This window comes from Stegastes partitus, unplaced genomic scaffold (genome assembly GCF_000690725.1).
Source record: "Stegastes partitus isolate 25-593 unplaced genomic scaffold, Stegastes_partitus-1.0.2 Scaffold355, whole genome shotgun sequence".
NCBI lineage: Eukaryota > Metazoa > Chordata > Actinopteri > Pomacentridae > Stegastes > Stegastes partitus.
In genome coordinates this window covers 295,779-317,817 of record NW_007578086.1, presented here as the reverse complement: position 1 = coordinate 317,817, position 22,039 = coordinate 295,779, and the positions used below count along the sequence as shown (strand labels likewise).

At 39.5% G+C, this 22,039-nt stretch overlaps 1 protein-coding gene across 1 annotated transcript in view; it reads left to right on the top strand.

Annotated features, from left to right (window-relative positions):
• The window catches only part of mamdc2a (MAM domain containing 2a), a 54,347-nt gene extending 32,675 nt beyond the window's left edge, over window positions 1-21,672 (top strand). Inside the window, exons 6-14 of the mRNA XM_008284342.1 lie at window positions 2,081-2,337; window positions 10,550-10,643; window positions 12,603-12,749; window positions 14,206-14,471; window positions 14,620-14,731; window positions 16,767-16,913; window positions 18,078-18,337; window positions 19,651-19,735; window positions 20,285-21,672. Coding sequence (XP_008282564.1) covers window positions 2,081-2,337; window positions 10,550-10,643; window positions 12,603-12,749; window positions 14,206-14,471; window positions 14,620-14,731; window positions 16,767-16,913; window positions 18,078-18,337; window positions 19,651-19,735; window positions 20,285-20,346 — 1,430 coding nt within the window. The 3' untranslated portion in view covers window positions 20,347-21,672. The remainder of the gene's footprint in view (window positions 1-2,080; window positions 2,338-10,549; window positions 10,644-12,602; window positions 12,750-14,205; window positions 14,472-14,619; window positions 14,732-16,766; window positions 16,914-18,077; window positions 18,338-19,650; window positions 19,736-20,284) is intronic.
• Window positions 21,673-22,039: the final 367 nt, after the last annotated feature.

Sequence of the window (22,039 nt, the reverse complement as noted above, 5' to 3'; positions counted from 1 at the left end):
ACACAGCGAGGTCAGTTAAAGCCTGGATGGAGTACCAGAACATTGGAACCATGCCTTGGCCTGCTCAATCACCAGATCTAAATCCAATTGAAAACCTGTGAAAAATCAAATGCAAAATGGAGAAGCACAAGCCCAAAAACAAAGAAAATTTGTTTGAATTTGTGCAACAGGATTGTAATGTCAGAACAATGTCTGAAGCTGGTGGAGAACATGCCAAGATGCATGGCTGCAGTCATCAAAAACAATGGTTGTACAATCAAGTACTAACTCCTGTGTGTATCATGTGACTAAAACAGAAAAGTAAACATGTAATGCCTAAAAGCACTGTTTTTGGCAGTGCAAAGCCATAGCTATTGATGTAAAAACTGAAAATAAGAAAGGGATTTTGTTTAATGGTCAAAAAATTATTATCAAGAAAACTGTCACAACGAGTCAAGGACGTGAACCCAAATGCAAGACTCAGAAACTTTGGTTCAAAGTTCTAACAGATTTATTTAAAGACAAAGTATCAACTTAAAATCTCTGCAAAAACGATAAACACAAAATGTCACTCAAGTGAGGAAAAATATCAAAACCAAAAATCACTCTTACGAGGAAACAAGTAACTTGGAGAATCAAAAAGCAAAACCTTAATTTGGCAGGATCATAATATACAAAGTAGCAACAAAACATTAACAGGATCAAGGCAATGCAAAGTAGCAAATAAAACGTTAACAAGACTGCGGAAAAACAAGGAAGGAAAACAAAACCTGAACTTGGCAAAACTCGTGGCGTGGATGGCTAGGACGACTGATCTGGTACATGGAACAAGACGAACTGGCACAGGACAAAGGGAGACGCAGACTATTTATACACACAAGGGGCAACGAGGAACAGGTGGAGAACATTAGGGCGAGGTAGACAATCAGACACAGGGAACACAGGAGGAAGGGCAAGTCACCTAACACAGAAGGGAAAAAGATTTTCAAAATAAAACTCACAAGACAAAAACCTAACAACGGGTTCGAGACATGACAAAAACCATGGAAAGTGGCTAGATATCAGGTCTTAAATCAAACTCTTGTGAGCTATTTTTGTTGTTATCATTATATTTGTCCAAACAAATATATCTTTAGTGGTACCAGGCATTAAATGAACAAGAAATTGAAGAAAACAAGGGTGGTCTAATAATTTTTCCATGACTGTATATAACCTGCAGCAGTGCATATAAATGCATGAAGTGTGTCTTAAAACAAGAAAATGAAAACAATAGCCAAGGATAGAGCATGTTGGCTTAAATGGTACAGGTAAAACTATATTACTAAAGTCAAAAGACAGGTAAAAGATTAAGAGAGGAAACTGAGTAAAAAAAAAAAAAGGGAGGGGCGGGGGCGCAATCATTGCTGTTTGTTTGTTTATTGCAGGCAATAAACAAACAAAAAAGAAGAGTGGACATGACCAGGGCAGCCTTAGGAGGAAAAGCAAGAGATAAAAGATGAGATTGTGAATTTAAAGTGAAGTTGCTAATTGTAGGCCAGGATTTAAAGATATAATGTTGAGCGGGACACCTGGGATCTTTCTGTGTGGATTCTCCATGGGTTCTCTCTGGGTTCTCCAGCTTCCTCCCATAGTCCAAAGACATGCTGAGGTTAATTGGTTATTCTAAATTGTCCATAGGTGTGAATGTGAGTGTGCTTGGTTGTCTGTCTCTAAGTGTAGCCCTGCGATACACTGGTGACCTGTCCAGGGTGTACCCTGCCTTCACCCTGAGTCAGCTGGGATAGACTCCAGCCCCCCACGACCCTCGTGAGGATTAAGATGTGTAGATAATGGATGGATGGATGTGGAATGGGAAACTTTTTCATAGCCTTGCCATAACTGAAAAAGCCCCATCACCTCTGAATACAATGGCATAGTCATGCTGTTTGCAGCCCAAAAACAGTTGATTAATCTCCAACACTGATGGAGGTGTGTGTGAATCACTGTATGAGTCAAAAATCCTTTTCAAAATGTCTCATAACCCTTGTAAAACTGTGCATATGCTATGAATGTGAACATGTCAGACGTTACTTCAGCTCATCTTTGTCTTACGCTGCTCTAGGCCACTACATGTATGCAGACTCAGTGTATGCCAAACACTTCCAAGAGGTTGCCAAGCTGACCTCACCCATGACCACAGTGCCCATGGAAGGCTGCCTGTCCCTCTATTATCTCCGAGACCAGGAAAGAGGAAACATTTTTTCGGTTTTCACCAGAGACCAGCTGGGCCACTATGAGGAGATCTGGAGGCCAGAGGTGTATACTACAGCGGGCTGGACTCCGGTCAGCGTTGACATCAAGGCCCCACACCCCCTGGAGGTTAGTACTGCTACCAAGAAGCAGAGGGGGGCAATAGGGATGGGTACCGAGCCCCGGTATTAAACAAGCCCTCAGGCAAAATTTTTAAATACTGGAGGATCAATGTGTTCTGGCGCTACCAGTTCTGCTAATGGCACTTTAGAAAGTAAGAAGAACGTTGTGTTTCACAATCTATCTCATCACTGTAAGATGTGTCTGATGTATATGTGTCTATGAAGCACTTTTGCATCAAATCCAAAACAGACAGGTGTTATGTCTGTCAGACTGGTGTCTGAGGGGTGGAGTGGCTCTGTCACTTATCTGCAGCTCCGTGCAGCAAGCACAAAGAATGTCCAAAAGTATGATTACACCTCACGACAGCTGATGTAGAAAATGTTTGTTGCCACAAAAGTAACAAATCGCTCAAACACGGTCAATCTGTTGAAACATTCAGCAAAAGTTCATTACAGATGGAGAAACGTTTGACTGCTGAGCTTGTGGCTCATGCTAACGACGTATGTCTGCTAGAAGCCTGCACACAGACTTATTGACATTATACAAACATACATTAAGCGTTTAACTGTGACTGTGCATCACCTGAGCTGTGGTTCAGAGTTTTAGTTTCACTTTCAGAGCACAGAGCAGCAGGATTAAGTGGTTGGGTGGCTGCAGACAAACTGTCTTACTTTATATTCAGTGTTTCTCTGACTGAATGTTAGTGTTGCAGTGTTAGAAGAAGTACCTCAACTGTTTTGTTTTTGTTTTTTTTTTTTTTCATTAAAACTTTTTAAACCACACAGTAAAAATCAGTGGTGGGCCGTGCATTTTACTCCTAGGCTTTCAGTGGCAGCCTGCCTGAATCAAACCATCTCCTAACACTGTCATTATGACGCCACGGCTACAGAAACCATCAGTATGATGCAGGAAGGCAGTACAGCAGGACGTTGCATCGCAGACAGGTATCTCATGGAGCAAGAATGAATGCCATCAGTAAAGCAAGAAACCAGTTAAAACAATTCAACAAGTCTCCTTTCGCTGCAGCCACAGCTGCACCATGTACATCACATCTAACAGAAGCATCAATATCAGCCCAATAAAATGACAAAAATATATATTTTACTCACCATAACGTGATGATTTGAACACAAACTCCATCCTCCTTTCTTTCATCATAAACAGATCAGTCACTCTGTTGAGCAGCTAATCCGTGCATTTCACTTCCAACATTAGTCCTGTTTTATCGCCATGGAGGCTAATGCTGAAAGTCAGGTCTGTCCAGTCGTGTTTCTGGCATAAGTTTTAATTCACTTTAAGGCTGAGAATGTCCGCTTGCTTAACTTTAAAAAAAACCCCAAACAAACAAACAAAAAAAAAAAACAATACTTTTACAATAAAGTTTTAGCTTGTGCAATTCGCTATAGATACCAAACGCAAGCTTTGGCTAAGCTCTCTGACCATCCAATCAGAGAATGTGAAAGTGATGACATCATCGTAGGCCAGCTAGCTGGCCCTGGGATCCCCAACTCTAAATCTGATTGGTTAAAGCCACAGTTTCATTGCAATGCATTTTAAGCTACCTGTGCCTGCACTTTTGATTCTGAAGGCCTCAGGGCAGATTCCTGTGACCCTGGCAACACATGGTGGCTGAAATATGATTGGATTAAAAAAAAAAGAAGCTCTAATATATACACTGCTGGAAGCACCACAGCCCAGAGACACGCTATTAAATTGGGAATAATGTAAAAAGATTAATAGGAAAATAGGAAAATATTACAACGCAAGTCAGTGATTCTGATAGAGTTTAGGCCAGCAGAGAAGGCCTTGCTGGCCCTGACAGCCCACCACTGGTAAAAATACTGTCAGAGTCCTGCATTCATTTTATACTCTAAGGTGTAGAGTAAACCAGGTTTTATCGGTGCAATGTACTGACAGTTAATATCCGTTCAAGGTGAAGTTTTTAATTCTGATATAATGGTTGTCAGTTCATTGAAACAAACTGCAAAATGTTTTATTTTGTGAGTAGAACCTGGGACACTGTCCTCAGAGATCTGGTCATTCTCATCAACACATTAATGTCTATACACATTTTAACTGATATACAGTACATATGAGAAAATTAAGTGATTTTTAGTCTGGTCTTAATCTGTGTGTTTTTTTTTTCTTTAAAAGTAAACAAACAAAAACAATTGAAAAGGAAGATAATACAGTGAAAGTACCAGGTAGATAAGCAGTATCAGTAAAAGTAGTAGTACCGTTGTAATCTTAACAATACCCATCCCTACTAGGAGAGCATGCTGCTTTTGATCTGAAAAAAAAAAATCGTCATCATTTGATTAGTATAAAGTAGTAATAATTAGTATTTAACTCCTGCCGGTCTAAACAATAACAATGGAAACAGAAACGCAGTTGGGACTTGTGCCATGCTAAAAATGATATGGAAATGTTACTGCCTGACCTTGTAAGATTGTCATCATGACTTTGACAGAAAAGGGACCAGGGTACTTATTTAGACATGAGGCCGACATATTCAGATGCCATCAGATTAACGGAATAGAAAGCAGATTTTTAGAGAACGAGGCAAGCTTTCATTTTGGAAAAATAAGACATTTTAGGGGCAATGCCAATAGTCCACTCTTATCTCCTCTTTTTACATGGGCAAAGTGGTACTCAAAGCGTTCACACACATTCATACACCAGTGGCGACAGAGCTGCCTGCCATTGGGAGACCTTTGGGTTCAGTGTCTTGCCCAAGGACACTTCCACTGTGGAGGGGTGATCGCCAAGCTTGCGATCAGCGGACAACCACTCTACCACTTGAGCCACATACAGTGGGGAAAAGAAGTATTTGAACCCCTTGCGATTTTGCAAGTTCTCCCACTTAGAAATCATAGAGGGGTCTGAAACTTTCATCTTAGGTGCATGTCCACTGTGAGACACATAATCTAAAAAAAAAAATCCGGAAATCACAATGTATGATTTTTTAATAATTTATTTGCATGGTACTGCTGAAAATAAGTATTTGAACCCCTGTGCAAATCAATGTTAATATTTGGTACAGTAGCCTTTGTTTGCAATTACAGAGGTCAAACGTTTCCTGTAGTTTTTCACCAGGTTTGCACACACTGCAGCAGGGATTTTGGCCCATTCCTCCACACAGATCTTCTCTAGATCAGCCAGCTTTCTGGGCTGTTGCTGAGAAGCATGGAGTTTGAGCTCCCTCCAAAGATTTTCTATTGGGTTTAGGTCTGGAGACTGGGTAGGCCACTCCAGGACCTTGAAATGCTTCTTATGGAGCTACCCTTAGTTGCCCTGGCTGTGTGCTTTGGGTCATTGTCATGTTGGAAGACCCAGCCATGACCCATCTTCAATGCTCTGACTGAAGGAAGGAGGTTGTTCTCCAAAATCTCGCAATACATGGCCCCGGTCATCCTCTCCTTAATTCAGTGCAGTCGTCCTGTTCCATGTGCAGAAAAACACCCCCAAAGCATGATGCTTCCACCCGCATGCTTCACTGTAGGGATGGTGTTATTGGGATGGTACTCAGCATTCTTTTCCCTCCAAACACGGCGAGTGGAATTAAGACCAAAAAGTTCTAGTTTGGTCTCATCTGACCACATAACTTTCTATGAGTCCTCTGGATCATCCAAGTGGTCATGGGCAAAGACGGGCCTGGATGTGTGCTGCTTTAAGCAGGGGAACCTTCCGTGCCATGCATGACTTTAAGCCATGACGTCTTAGCGTATTACCCACAGTAACCTTGGAAACAGTGATGCCAGCTCTCTTCAGGTCATTGACCAGCTCCTCCCATGTAGGTGAGATCTTGCATGGAGCCCCAGTCCGAGGGAGATTGACAGTCATGTTTAGCTTCTTCCATTTTCTAATAATTGCTCCAACAGTTGATTTTTTTTCATCAAGCTGCTTGGCAATTGCCCTGTAGCCCTTTCCAGCCTTGTGGAGGTCTATAATTTTGTCTCTGGTGTCTTTGGACAGCTCTTTGGTCTTAGACATGTTAGAAGTTGGAGACTTGCTGATTGTGTGGGGTGGACAGCTGTCTTTATGCAGCTAATGACCTCAAACAGGTGTGTCTAATCTAGAATTATAAGTGGAGTGGAGGTGGACTTTCTAGAGGCGACTAACAGGTCTTTGAGGGCCTGAATTTTTGCTGATTGGCCGGAGTTCAAATACCTATTTGCAGCAGTAACATGCAAATAAATTATTAAAAAATCATACATTGTGATTTCCTGATTTTTTTTTTTTAGATTATGTCTCTCACAGTGGACATGCACCTATGATGAAAGTTTCAGACCCCTCCATGATTTCTAAGTGGGAGAACTTGCAAAATTGCAGGGGGTTCAAATACTTTTTTTCCCCACTGTATATTCTGATTTATAACTGGACTACAATTGTTGCACAATGGCTCAGTTAGTATAAAAAAAAAAATCAATAAACTCATAGCTGAGCCTGCTCTGATTACCCTAAACCCAATAATTAGTATATTTTCCTGGCATACCATGAAATGTTGCGGGACAAAACGCCTTTCCTTATCCTGTAGTATGAAATGAAGAATATCTGCCAGGTGGAAAGGGCACTTTAGTTATGGCATTAAATATTAAATAATCCTTTCTTACTTTTTAGCATTATTTTTCTTTCTTTGAATAGTTTTATAATGTTCAGTATGCAATCTTACGTCTAATGTACCCCTTTAGGCCATGTGGAGTAATTCCTGTTCAAAATGAGAAAGAGTATACATTTTATTTTAGAATGTTACACAATTTAGAGCTCCCTTGTCACATAAATGATTAAAAAATTGAATTGAATAAGAATGATTGGACCAAAGCAACACATTCACATTTTATAGTCTTCAATATTTAACAAATGTGAATTCCAGGTCTATGCAAATTTCACAAACCCTCCTATCGGTCTGATCGTTTCCCCTTATTGAATCTTTTTGCAAAGTCCTCATAATGGAAATTGATTTAGTCTTTTATCTGAAATGCTCACTCATCCCCTTTTCTCCTTGATGTTTATAGGAAAGATATTAGAGCTACATAAATATGAACTGAACCTTTTGGAAAAACTTTTATTGCTTCCAAGCAAATCTCTGTTACTCAGATGGATTGATGTTGATATGTTAATATGAGGTATAATGCAAGGTTTAGGATTCATCCTCTAGAGAGGTTGTCTGCAGTTTTGAGTGGGCATGAAAGGGATTTAATCCAATATTGAGCTCTTTTGTAAATTATGCACTCCAGGGGATTGGAAATAAACTGGAATATATATTGGAAATATACTTCCTCGCTTGTCAAGTATTTAGTCAGTCATCAAATTGTTGATGAGAAAGGTCAAAGGAGAGTGTGGCAACTGACAGAAAGAGAGAGAGAGAGAGAGAGAGAGAGAGAGAGAGAGAGAGAGAGAGAGAGAGTGTGTGTGTGCGTGTGTGTGCGTGTGTGTGTGTGTGATAAGTAACATTAAGAAACACATTTGTGGGACCTAACTTAAGTTAAAAGGCATTAAGTGCAGACCATGTACAAAGCTCACCTGAGCAGAAACACTTGTGCAGTTATCGGATTAATAAGTCAGTTTATTCTCTGCACAATGTCAAGTTAGTGTTTTGTTTTTGATTACATGACACACTGAAGTCTAAAAATGGCTTGAAAAGCAGTCATTGTTACAAAACCTTAAAAAATATATCACATAACAGCATAAAATGTGCAAGTTTATGGACTAAGATAAATCAGAGCAGTTGTGAGCTAAAGCTCATTAGGTTGGAACTCGATTGTGTGGATTTGTTTTGTCTCTACAATGTATGCCCTAATTATTTATAAAGATAAGATAGAATTTTACTAATACAGAGTGCCAGATATTGCTCAGAAAATTACAGTAACATGAAAATAAATGCATTACCTAATGACAAAGCAATAAGATAAAAATATGATGTAAAAAATAAGTAAGAATAGCAAAATAAGAAGTGACACTGGCAATGATACTGAAGTAGTAAAGACATATTGCACATATAATAAAACATTGCACCGACTATCGAGTAATGATGTTGTTGTTCAGTGTTAAGTGATCAGATGTATCTCCAAATCTGGTGATTTTAAATGTTTGTGATAAACTGAAAGATTAAGTGCTTCTAAGCCAAATAAATTATTAAAATTGTCTTTCACAGCTCAGAAAAATGACTATATCTTTTTTAAATGTTGAGACAAAGCATTTTCAAGCTAATCCAAAAGATGAACCGTTTGTTCTTACAAGCCCTGTCTCCAAAAAGTTATGTCACTTTGTATGTGACATTCCACAAATACATTTCTAGTCAGCATATTGTTGTCATTCATTTTGTTGCTTTACTATCTCTTCTTTTTAGCCAACCAATTGTGTATTAGATTGGGCAGCACTCATTGTCATGGTTGTTCCAAAAAATTGGAGAAGTCCCAATTGTGGTTGTGAGGGTGTGTTTTAACCCAAAGCATAATATTTTCCTAAACCCAACCAACTAGTTTCAGTGGCTATAACTAACTAAAAAGCGAGTGAAAACTGACATCAAACTTGAGTCTAACAATATTGTTCATACAGTCTCCTGTGTGAATGTCCTGAGTCAGACTTATGCCACCACAACCCGCGCAACCTCCTAAAACAGACTTTATAGCTGGTGGAAGCTAGAAACATTTCCTACGGCATAGTACTGAAGATGTTTTTTAAAAACATAACGAGGGATGGTATGTATTTGAGTTGTATGGAAACATAATTCTTGGTTTGTTTCTTACAGGACAGGGATGCTATGGGTATCTTGATCATACAGGAAGCACTGCTGCAGGTTAAACAGCATATAAAGTAGTTAAAAAATAGTTTAACCATAAACATGCACAGCAATAAAATTCAACTTATGTATTAATGCAGCAGTAGTAATAATGCTCAGACATCACCTATAATAGTAAAACACTGATAGGGATCATTTATATATTTCACATATTTTAGTGATGCAGGGTTTCTGTGTTCATAATGAGGTATAGACCTTTTTACTTAAGTCAGTGCTTTGAATACCCCTTCCAACGCCACATGGACATGTGCATGTTACATGCAACATTATTAAATCCAATGACTTGTTGTAGAAATGGGTGTGTGGAGGGAGAGATGTGCGACAAAAATACTGTAGCCAGTGAATGGCATAGTTCCATGTGTGAAATTCATTATTGTGGTTTGTCCAACCGACAAACAGATGGGCAGTTGGCGCTACAGCAGTTGCTGAGACACACAGCTTGTTTTTCAGGTGTGACTTAAACTATCAGGAAGATGCAAATCAAGCATCATTCTGCTGAAAAACATAGAAAAATACACTCCTTATATTTGCAGAACCTGCCTGAAAAAAAATAGGTTTTTGTCAGGTGTTATCTTCAATATCAAAATAATCCAGTGACAGCTAGCTCCACAGCTTGTTGCCAGAAATCAGGTTGTGTTCTTTGCTGAAAGTTGCAGTTGTTACCACACCATTATGTGTGAAGTACTGTAAATGCTTTAAATGAGCTGCTTCTTATGCTTGGTTTTAGAGGTTTGTTTCTGCTTGTTGAGTTTGTAGAACATAGCTGCAACTCAATTCTTGTTGTTTTCTTTATAAGTAAGTTTGGGTAACTTTTAATAGCAGTGCATAATACAAACAGATGAGCTATTGCTGTCTTTTTTCCCCCCTTGAGCTAATTTAACATAGTTTTTATCTCATTCTGCACATTTTCAAAATATAAGGGGAAAAAAACAATATATTGCATATATATTTGGCATTGTTGTGTTTTTGCTATGTGCAGCTGAGTAGACTTAGTAACACTCACTCTGTGGCTTTCCACTGCACTTTTAAATATGTATTCTTTCCTGTGACTGCATGGTTTCCTTGCAGAAAACCTCCCACAGTCTGCTGTCGCTGTGGAAAGAAGCTTGTGTAACATTACTAACTGGGTCAGTTCCTCTCTCCAGTCGAGCCAAGAGTTGTACAGAGCTTTTCCATCAAGCAGCACTCCACTGACTAACCCATGTTCCTGAATTTTCCCGACAGTACACTGATATCACAGTCTGGCTTCTACAGCTGTCTCATCCAACAGCATTTGTCATACTTTCATTACATGTCCTTAACAATACACAGAGCATTTTCTCAGGATTCATAGCTGTGAGTCATACTCATTACCTATCTGTTGTTGGTAGTTGTGTAAGACTGTGTGTGTGTGTGTGTGTGTGTGTGTGTTACTAGGTGGTGTTTGAGGTGGCTTTCAACAGTGCCAGAGGTGGATACGTGGCCATAGATGACATCTCCTTTTCCCCTGTATTCTGCCACACTGACACAGGTGAATGACGATATCTATGTTTTTTGTTCTTGTTTTTTTTAAGTTGAAAAAGTGCAAAAGTTGACTTGTTCTGTCTATAACGTACAGTAGACTTTAAGTTTGAAGTCTCAACTGTGACCACTAGAGGCTGCAATGCTATTTACAGCTGAAAATGTGTGTTGGGCTTAGGGAAGTTTATATAGTACGCTTTTAGGTTAAGAGATTCTTAACAATTTTCCAAACCAAGTCCTCTGTTTGACATTTACATGTTACAGGTAAAGCAGAGAGAGAGAGAGAGAGAGAGAGAGAGAGAGAGAGAGAGAGAGAGAGAGAGAGAGCGAGAGAGAACGAGAGAGAAGGCAAGCAAAAGAAAGGATTATAGAAAAGAGATAGAAAACTAGAAACCATAGAAAATAGACGACTAAGGAGGAGAGAAAAAGTCAATGTGGAAAGATGCAACCAAGAAAAAAACCAAGGAGAAAGGTAAGGGGGAGACAAAAGGGGATGCAAAACACAAAATATCAATATTATTGAAAACAAACAAGTCATGCAATTATAGCAATAAAGCCTTAATAGTAAAACTAAGTCAACATTATTATACAGCATATCTAAAACAACAGCTGTTAAGCAAACAGCTTTCCCGTAGAGAAATAAATCTGAATTTATAAATTTACCAAACAAGTTAAAATATTAAGATGAAAACCACACAGTAATAATTAAAATACAAATTTACGTAACTAATTTAAATATTCAGGTAAAGACCCATAGAACGTAAGACACACTAACAAATTACCTGACTGATTTCAGTTTTTAATTAATTAGAATTAGCAGAATCAGAATCCTTTATTATTGTTATTATGTATACGTTTCAATATACACAGCAAAGTTTCAGTCGGAAGTCCTGACTTTCAGCAAAATGGCATAAATAAAGACTTCTGACAACCAAGTATAAACACAAATAAGAAAGTATAAATACAAAAACTCAGATATAAATATAAACATCCTAATGATTGTGATTATGATTGTGAGGTCCAAAGCAACTCTTTATTTTGGCAGGGAAAAGGTTTTTTGTCAATTTCATAGAAATCTGCTTATGACCACTTTTATCAATGAATTGATGTGAAGGTGATGGCATCTGACATGTGGTCATTACACTTGAACAAGCACTAGAGTGGCATTTCAGTTTAAACTCATGACACCACTGTGTGTTGGTCAGACCTGGAGCATTTCTGTTCCAGCAGGGATCAATTCTGAACTGTATGATGTAATATAAAGTCTATGGCAGCTTAAGGCTCAATACACACAGAGACCTCCAGTAAACCACAAAACCAAGTGAATGCACCGGTTTGACATTTTTTGTGGTATTTCTCATGATCAGATGAGTCCATAAAATGTGTTTTTGGTTGAAAAAAAATCAGCTCTTAATGTGGTGCAAAAGAAAGTAAAAATCCTTGGAAGAATTTAGCATATCACTTCCCCATATTCTTGCCAGCTTACAGATTGTGTGCAGCAAGATTCTGTATTCTGTTTCATAAATTCTATTAATGAAAGCCTGCTTCACTAGACTGGGAATAAGCAGGGTTATGGTCATTAGTCATCAATCATTCAATAAATATTTCCTAAAATGTATCAGTGATGCCGCCTAAGAATGAAAAGAAAAAACTTTAATTTTCTCATATTAGTATTTATCAAGCATCATTGTTCTCGAGCAGTGCTACCACTCAAATGCAATGCAATGCTAGACTCTTCCATTTCCAGGAAACAGACAGAATGCAAGTAAATGAACACATGTATGGAAGTAGTGGTTCAAAGTATGTATGTGTCAGAATGTCTTCCTTTCAGGTTCATTAAAATCTGTTGGCTAGTTAGATGTTGGTGCACTGCTCAGCCCTTGGTTCTTATTTTACAGACACTGTTCACATCATAGAGCTCTGTTAGTGAGGCAGGTTCATACTGAAGTTTCTGTGTTTTGTGTTCCAGAACCGACCTTTGACCCATCTATAGCCAACTGTGACTTTGAGAATGGCCTGTGTCTGTACTATCAAGAGAGAGCAGAGAGTAAGGTGTGGAGTACAGTTTCAGTCAAGCCTAATGTCTACAGGATAGGGGACCATACCACAGGGACCGGTGAGTCACACTGCACCACTGAGTCCAGCATCTAATACTGCTCTGTGACAGCATACTTATGGTGACAGGATGAATGCTCTTTGCAGTTTTTGTACACGGACTCTTAACACTGCGATGACCTAGAATCATGGCTCTATGGAAACATATTCCTTTTTTAAATACATATCTGCTATGGGGGTGGGGGGACAACAATGTCTTGGTGGGTGGTAAAAGTAACGTCAGCATGAATGTAAGGACCCAAGGTTTCCCAGCAGAACACTGAATTGTATCAAGATTAGCCATATTATTCACTCCACCTCTTTCCTTCTTTTCTATTACCATAAATGTAGTGGTTTTGACACCAAGCACATTTGAGATATGGTGACAAAACATCTACAGCGATGCTGCAAGACATTAAGCACCTTTTTGATAAACATATTATTTCAAACATTTTTTAGTGAACAAACAACTAAAGCTTCTAGGCTGAATCAAATGACTGACCTTGTAAAATGCAGATGCATTGTAAGGTGTCGCATGTCTTCATGTCAGGAACTTACGCAGCTGTGACCTGGACCTTAACCCTTCCTTCAGGGAAAGAGGTGACTCCTTGCAGTTGCAGTGTATTCCACATTTTATATACCATTTTTTTTAAAAAAAAAGTTATTATCAGGATCAACTGTCATTTTCATGGTTTGTTTGGTAGGACAGTGGAACGAGCTGTGGTAAGGGTGACAGTCGTGGAAGAAGTAAAGGTGACAGTGTCACTGATATGCTTTGATGCCTGTATGGAATGTGAGCTTATGTTGGGGTCACCACAACAGCATCCAGCTGAATAAATAACTACAGTTTGTATTCTTTGTAAGACCGTATTTTACCATTTATTTACCATCCCTATCTGTGGACATCTCTGTTTGAACAACTTCCTGTACTTTTTGCACTTTGACCTCGAAACACACTTCAAAGCCACCAGGCAAATACAACAACAGCAACAGTATGCCCCCTGCTGTCCAAAATTAAAATCTGCAGAAAAGCTACAAACAGATTTTAAGAGTTTTTCAGTGTTTATTTATTTATTTATTTAATTATCTCTGTTTACCACCTGGCTACATATACGTTCACGGTAAGTGTAGTCCTTTTCACAGCACTTTTGGCTTGTCATAGGAGGCACAGGTGAGGCAAGACTCAGCTCCATGAAGTGTCCCAGGAAGCCATAACATTGAGCAGGAGTGTTCAATACAAGGAAACTGGGACAAACCAACATGGAATGTATCATTTGCAATGTTATCAGTTACACCTGTGCTTTTCCTGCTACAACAAGTTCAAATGTCTGCTGTGAAAAGGGTCCGTATTTGTTTCCTGACCCGCTGTGCCATGATGGACAGGCTGATTACCTTTGTGCTGTGTACCAATGTATTTAAACATACTGCAGTAGCTTCACCATTTTTCTTATTAATGCTCTTTTTCGTTTTTTTCTTAGGATCTTTCCTCCTGGCAAACACTCGTTTCATTTCGAGACCTGGTTATGTGGGTCGGCTTCATGGCCCTTTTTTACCTGGAAACCACAAATACTGTCTGAGGTTCTACTACATGCTTCGTGGGTTTAGGAAAATAGACAATGCTCTGGTTCTTTATATTTACGATGAAAATAATGTGGCCCAGGAAAAGGTGTGGAGCCTGACTGACATTTCCCATGCTGTATGGACTGAAGTAGAGATCACCTACATGAAGCCCATGTTGTCCAAGGTGTGAAGCCATATGTGAAGGCTGATGTTTGACTAATATGTGACTGATAGGTTTTATTGACAGCATGGATGGATGTAGGATGAATGGATTAGACTGATAACTGGATGAGTGGTTGAATATTAGTACTCAGGGTTTATCTCTCTTTCAGGTAGTGTTTGTCAGCATATGTAAGAACTTCTGGGAATGCGGCCTCGTAGCCATTGATGACATCACTGTGAGCCTGGGAGACTGTCAGATAACAGCAGGTAAAACACTGACACGTACGCTAACTGATGTGTAAATAAAAAAAAGTCAGGAGCTATGTTCTGGTTGATTTACAAATGCATGCTGTTGCCATGCTGACAGCAGGTGCTGTTTAATAAGACAGCAGTGGTTGTGCAGCTGCTTTGCAGAAATACAACACCATCTTGTGTCTCTGATTACAGAACAGGCAAACAGTCTCAAGTTGTTTTAGTAATATTATGAGAAAAGCTTGAAATGTCCCACATGGTGAAAATCAGTTTTTCTATCTTTTGTGGTTGTTATAAGCTTGGAGGTGTAAAATAAAAGCTGTTAAGATATAAAAACGTTGACTTCTGCTATTCCTCAAATCCCCCCAAAACTAGTTTAGCCTCCCCTTTGTAAGAATTACTTCTGTAGCACCAAACCAACAAATACTCATCCAGCTAAAACGGTAACTGACAGACACAGACCATGTGTTTTTCCAGAAGGGGACCGGAAAAGCAGGAGCAGCAGTAGCTCAGTGTGTTTTAAGAGCAAACAGGCAGGTCAAAAAACAAACAGTAACTTCACTAAACTTACAGGCAGCAAGCAGAAAGTGGCTGCAAATCCAGATTTAACAAGAACATCTTCACATGAAAAAAAATTCAAAAAATTCAAAGAACAAAGAGGGAACAATGAATGAAAAAAAAAAAATCAGAAAAGCGTAAGGAACATGCAGAGATTTGCAGGGAACATCAGCAGCCAAGGAACACAGACAGGTGAACAGACAAACTGACAGCTGAAAAGAGGCAGGACAAGACTATAAATGCACAGAGAGGCAAGACTGGTGAAATATTTAGACAGTCACAGAAGCTGGAAAACACTGGAACCAAAGACACACAGGAAAGTGATTACTGAAGTAAGACAGTCACAAAGTTACTGAAAAAATAGGACTAGAAAACACACACATACACAAACAAACAGACACACTGAAGTCCCTTTCGCACATGAACTCCCTTCTGTTATTCTGACAGAAACTGAACATGATGTGTATGTTTATATGTAGACCATCCAGCATCATGAAGTGTTTAAATTCAAACTCATCTCTCCACGTTTTACAATCTGAAAACCTTGCTATCCGACAGGTTTTTAGGAAAAACAAACGGAACCCATGAAAAATAGCCTTAAGATACCAACAGCCTTGGATTCCGACTCCGATATGACATTTTATGTCACAAATAAGGATATCGGCATATTATCTGATTTAACAATCCGACAGATTGACTGCATTCAGGCTCAATTCGGATTTTTCTGTGAAATCCTTTTTTATTTTTTGCAAGTTCGTTCACATTTCCAATTGAATGCGACTTGTATGTGATCTGCTGTATGAACCTTATACGACCCAAAAGTGTCCTGCATGCACAGAAGAGGCCACAATGACGTCACACACAGCGAGTGTGCTCAGCGTTTCCATAAGTAAACACAGATGGTAATGGTGGAGCGTATCTTGCGATTTTAAAGTTTTTTTTTTTTTTTTAAAGTAGTTGTCAAACCGGAGCCGGCATATTTACAACGCAATCGCTATGGTTGTGGTGGTATTCTTCCCCCGCCGCCGCCGCCACCGATGATGAAAGCAGAACTGTGACCGCTAACCAAACTGGCATTAGCAGCCAAGTACTGCCTGTGCTTTCCCGGCCACTTCCACCCCATTAGAGCGCATCCCTGGGGTGGAAGTGACCGTTCAAGCATCAAGCCCTCCTTGTATCTCGACCTCCATCTTGACAATCCAACAGCCTTGCTATCCGACATAAAAGAAGGTTTGACATTTAGTGTCTGACTATAGAGTCACAACTGTAATTAGGACCAACATTGTGATATTGTAACTTAACAAGTAACGGAACATGAATGTAAATGTTTAAGAATTAAAATCACTGCGTTGTTTTCTCTGAGTATGGCAATTCTATAGAATTCCTTCCACTGAACTATGTTGACTGGACTCTCCTTTACTTAAAAACTACAATAGTGCCATTTTTTTAGGAAATCTACCTCTAAGGGTTCATCTTTACTTTGTGGACTGACTGCTTTGCTCCACAGCCTCCCTCCCAGGCCAGTGTAACTTTGAGGGTGGAGTATGTGGCTTCATACAGGATAAGAAAGGGGATAAGGCTGACTGGTTGCGAGTCCAAGGACACACCCCCACCTCCTATACGGGACCCAGAGGAGATCACACCACAGGGGTGGGTGAGTCATTTCCTCATTCATTAATGTATTTATTCATTTAATGGACATACCCTCACATATTGGCTGAATGGAAACCTGTATGTGATGTGAAAATTAACAGATTCATCATCGCACTGTTTTCAGTCTCAGGAATTCAGACTTTTACAGTTTATATTTGTATCCTTTCAGCATATTGCAATTAATTGGTGTGAGAGGAAATCAGATTCTTTTACCTCCTCTTGTGTCTGTTTTCATCCATCCATAAAATAGTTACACACGCTTAATCTTGTACAGGGTCATGGGGGGCTGGAGCCTATCCCAGCTGACATTAGGTGGGAGGCGGGGTAACACCATGGCTCTCACTTGACTAGCAAACTAAGTACTTTTTGATAGTGATGATAGTGTTAACCACGGCATCACTGTACCACCCACTCTGTTTTCAAGCTTTGGAAAATCAATCCCATGATGGAGACTTTGGCCAAAGACAGGTCTTTTCAGAGAGAGGGCGTCCTTTCTTTTGGCTCATCTAAAAATGCAGCTGTGTGTGCATGTTCCTTCAGATAGTGGAAAACCTGAGTCAATGGAGGAAAATTCTGTCAGAAAAGTTGCTATTTTAGCATTCACAACAACTTGCTACACTGCAAAGCATCCCAAAAAAATGAAGAAAAACTTATCAAAAAGAGAGTCTGAAAGAGAGCCTGACACTAAACACAATGAAACGTGTCAGTGTGCCCATAGAACTGGAGTTACATCCATTAACTACTGTTTTCTGAGCTTGCTGTTCTTCTCCTGCACAGGTAAGCTGTAAACTTCATTTTCCTGTAAAATCTAAATGTGTTTTGTTGGTTAAGGTTGTGAAGGCAGCTGGTGTTGAGTAGCTATGCTGAATATTGCAACTAATGTAATCTTCTGCTACCTGTTACCAAAGGCGAATGACTGCTGCAGCAGATAATTCAATTTCCTTGGACAGAAAGGGAAGGGAAGGGAAGGGGGGGGCAGCAGTGCCCTATTTTCAAATTCTTCAGTTGACTTTTTTTCTTTTTCTAGATTTCTGTTTTCCCCAGTTTTAAGATGTTGTAAGATTGGAGCTGTTACTGTGATGTTAACACGTGCTCTATTCTTTGTGAGTCTGTGCAGGAATCAAGTTCATTGCTATAAAGTGTGAGCACTGTGTGCCTCCTCCAGGTTATTTCATGTACATTGAGGCATCACTCATGCGTCCGGGTGACAGAGCTCGACTGCTGACCTCTGACCTGCGGGGCTCATCATCTCTTCAGTGTTTAATCTTCTACTACCACATGTATGGATCTGGCACTGGCATCCTAACTGTGTTCCTGCGCCATGGCAGCAAAGAGCAAGACACGCTGCTGTGGAGACGGCGTGGTGAGCAGAGTGTCGGCTGGATGAGAGCAATGGTGGACTACTCCTGTGATGCCCAACACCAGGTATGTCATTGTAGATTGCAGAAGTCACAGAATGACTCCTGACAAATAGGTATTGAGAAATCACCATTAAGTAACGAACAACAGCTCCATATGAAGTTGAACATACATAAAACCTTTTTTTTTTCACTGTCTGACATTATGTGTGACTAAACTTTTCCTGTTTTAGGTCAGTTAGGATTACAAAAATTATTTCTATCTGCTAAATGCCACAATAATGAGAGAGAGGATTTTTTTTCAGAAGTTGACATACATGTCCTTAATATTTGATAGCATTGCCTTTCAACTGCATGACTTGGGTCAAACATTTTGGGTTTCCTTCCACAAGCTTCTCACAATAGTTTGATGAATTCTGGCCCATTCCTCCTGACAGAACTGGTGGAACTGAGTCAGGTTTGTTGGCCATCTTGCTCCACACGCCTTGTCAGCTCTGCCCACAAATTTTCTACAGGATTGAGATCAGAGCTTTGTGATGGCCATTCCAAAATAGGGACTTTTTTGACCTGACGTCTCCTTGTAACTAATCTGGCAGTATGCTTAGGGTCATTGTCCATTTGAAGACCCATTTGCGCCCAAGCTTTAACTTCCTGGCTGATGTCTTGAGATGTTGCTTCAATATTTCCTGTTCTTTCCCCTTCGAACTGCCACCTTATTGTGGTGGGGGAGTTTGTGTGCCCAAATGATCCTAGGAGCTATGTTGTCTGAGGCTTCATGCCCCTGGTAGGGTCACCCATGGCAAACAGGTTCTAGGTGATGGGACAGACAAAGGACAGTTACAAAACCCCTATGTTGAAGAAAAAACCAAGGGCCGTGACGTCACCCGGAATGGCGCAGCCGGGGCCCTACCCTGGAGCCAGGCCTGGAGTTGGGGCTCGCATCTCAGCGCCTGGTGGTTGGGCCTTTGCCCACGAGGCCCGGCCACCAGGCGCTGAGATGCCTTAAAATACATCCACAGGTGTGCCTCCAATGAACTCAAAAGTTGTCAATTAACCTATCAAAAGCTTCCATCATCATCTGGGCTTTCCCAGATAGTTTGAAGGCATAGTAATCTTAGTGTAGGTAAACTTCTGACTTTGAAGACAGTGATAAAAAAATTCTGTCTCTCATAATTGTGGCATTTAGCAAATAGAAATAATTTTGGTAATCCTAACTGACGTAAAACAGGAAAAGTCTAGTCTGATTTAATGTCAGACAATGAAAAAAAAGATTGTACGCCTTTTTATACCGCGTATGTGAACTTTTGGTTTCAATTGTATATTGAAATACTGAATGCATTGTGTTCACAACCTTAGTCACAATGTTTATGTTTCCTACAGATTATATTTGAAGCTATCCGAGGCCCATCACTACGAAGTGATATTGCTATTGATGACATCCTTTTTAAAAGGGGACCATGTGAAGGTACAGTATAAAAATCACAGCTATTGCACCGTAAAAAGCTGTTGTTGTGTTTCTACTTGTGTCTCACTGTCACCCAAATTGTTGGGCCATGTATGTATGTCACACTTAGTTGCAGAAAAATGTTTGAAACTGTAAACAGGCCACAAGTCAGATTTTTATTGGGCTTGGTTAGCTATATGATATCTAGCAGGATTGTCATGAAATAGCAGTTCACATTTTATTTGTTATATTATTTTATTCTTTTATTAACACTGTTTGAATTTAAAATGGTTGTCTGTCGAACCTTCATACAGAGCACTACTAAGTAATGCCTGAGATGGTATTATTATAATTACTGTCAGTCATATTGCTTCAGCTATTCTTGAATGAATCCTACAATCATATCCAACACAGTCAACCTTTCTCTGAAGTTTTCTATTGCAGATTTGTTGTTACAAAATAGTAATTTTCTAATGAATTACCAGTCTAGTGATTTAGATATTTGTACAGAACTATAGATGCTGTTTGATGAGTGGAACTGTAAAATTTGTGTTGTCTTGTCTTCTTCAGATTCTGGGGACAACACTCCATACTCAGGATCCTCAGAGTATTTCAATGAGATTGAAAACTGACGTTGATGAGAAGTCTGTTGTGCTAGTTTCTCAGAGTTGGCTGGAGTGGTTTTCAAAAGGGTGAATGCCTATCCACTGTCACATTCCCATTACATTACATTACATGGCAATAAATCACACGATCACAATTCAGTGCTAAGTCTGGTAGATACTATGTACAGAAAGTTGTATAAGTTTTTTTTGTCACTCTGTTTATAAGGTATAATTTAAAAATGGTGATTGCTTTGCTACATCTGTGACCTTGTTTTCTATACTTACATCAAGACATAAATCAAGTGTTTGTCCGGTTGCTTTTCAGCAGAAATGATCGAGGACCCTTGCTTCAAAATTTTATTTCCTTTGTCCTGTCATTTACTTTATTTGGTAAATTATCACCACAGAAAGACTCTCAGATAATAGGCAGAAACAGAGGGAGAACATGAACAAGGTTCTAAAGAAATCTGACCTTTTCATACTGATGAGGCTCCTATGAAGATACAAATTTTACAGTTTTACCCTAGAGCCCTAAACAAAAAAGCATCAAGTAAAGTTATTCTGTAAGTCCATGCCTACCAGCTTGTGCATTTTGTGTTCAGGTTTAGGGAATCAAAGGTTTTCTTGTAAGCACAGATATTTTCTGTTTGGTCTTATAAAATATTTGCAAAGTAGATTTTTCTAAAAAGTTTCAGCACTGTTTATTTGCTTTGCTGTCTTTTACTGTACTGGCTGCTGCTTTGCTTCCACGTGTTGGTCGAAGGGATAACACAACACCATTGGTAGAAATGCATCCACATGTCACCTTAAGGTATGTGCATCTTTGGGAGACTGCATGAAAACACATAACAGGGATGGGGACTCACACATAAGAGATATTCTCTTAAGCAAACTCCACAGTACACCAATCACTGCTTTGTTCTTTTTTCTTTTTTTATTTATTTCTACAATGGTTTTTAAAATCTGAAAAGTACATTCAGTCATCACTCCCATCAGTGGAGTCACCTTTTAAACCTCATCTGTGGCTGCAGCTGCAGAGTCAAAACACAAACATATCTCATCTCAGAACACAAATAAGGTAGTGTAAGTTTCACCAGAATTCACTAATTCACTCAATGTTTTTTATGCTATTTTCACTGTGACAAAGGACTTGGGTCCAGCTCTTTAGTTCCTATCTATCTATGACCCAAAGGTGTTCTATTGGATTTAAGCAAGGCTACATAATTGTCCAGGTCACAGTTTTCACTTTATACCTCTCTCTTGCTTTGGCTTGTTATGCTGAAATGTTCTTCCTCTGCCAAACTGGATTGGAAGTCATGTAGTCAGCCAATAGGTTTTTCAAATCCACAAGCATTCATAATGCCATCTAAAAATGTAATTGTTCCAACACCTTTTGCACTCATGCAGCCTCATATCATTACACTCCAACATCTACACGTTCCTGTCAGGACTAGGTCGTCACTGCGGTAGTCCTGACCAGGTTATCACCAAACATGCTGGACCCTATCTGAGCCAAACAAATTCATCTGGTCTCATTTCTCATTCATTCATTAGGGTTTCTTTTGGTTTTATTGTGTGTTATTAAGCAAAATGTTCCCTTTCTTTTAGTTTTGCGGAAAAGTAAAAACAAGGGTTTGTTACTTGGACACCCTCAAAAAAGACTGATATGATGCACTGTCCTTCACACTGTCTGAGCTGTCACAGAAAGTCTGATTTCCAT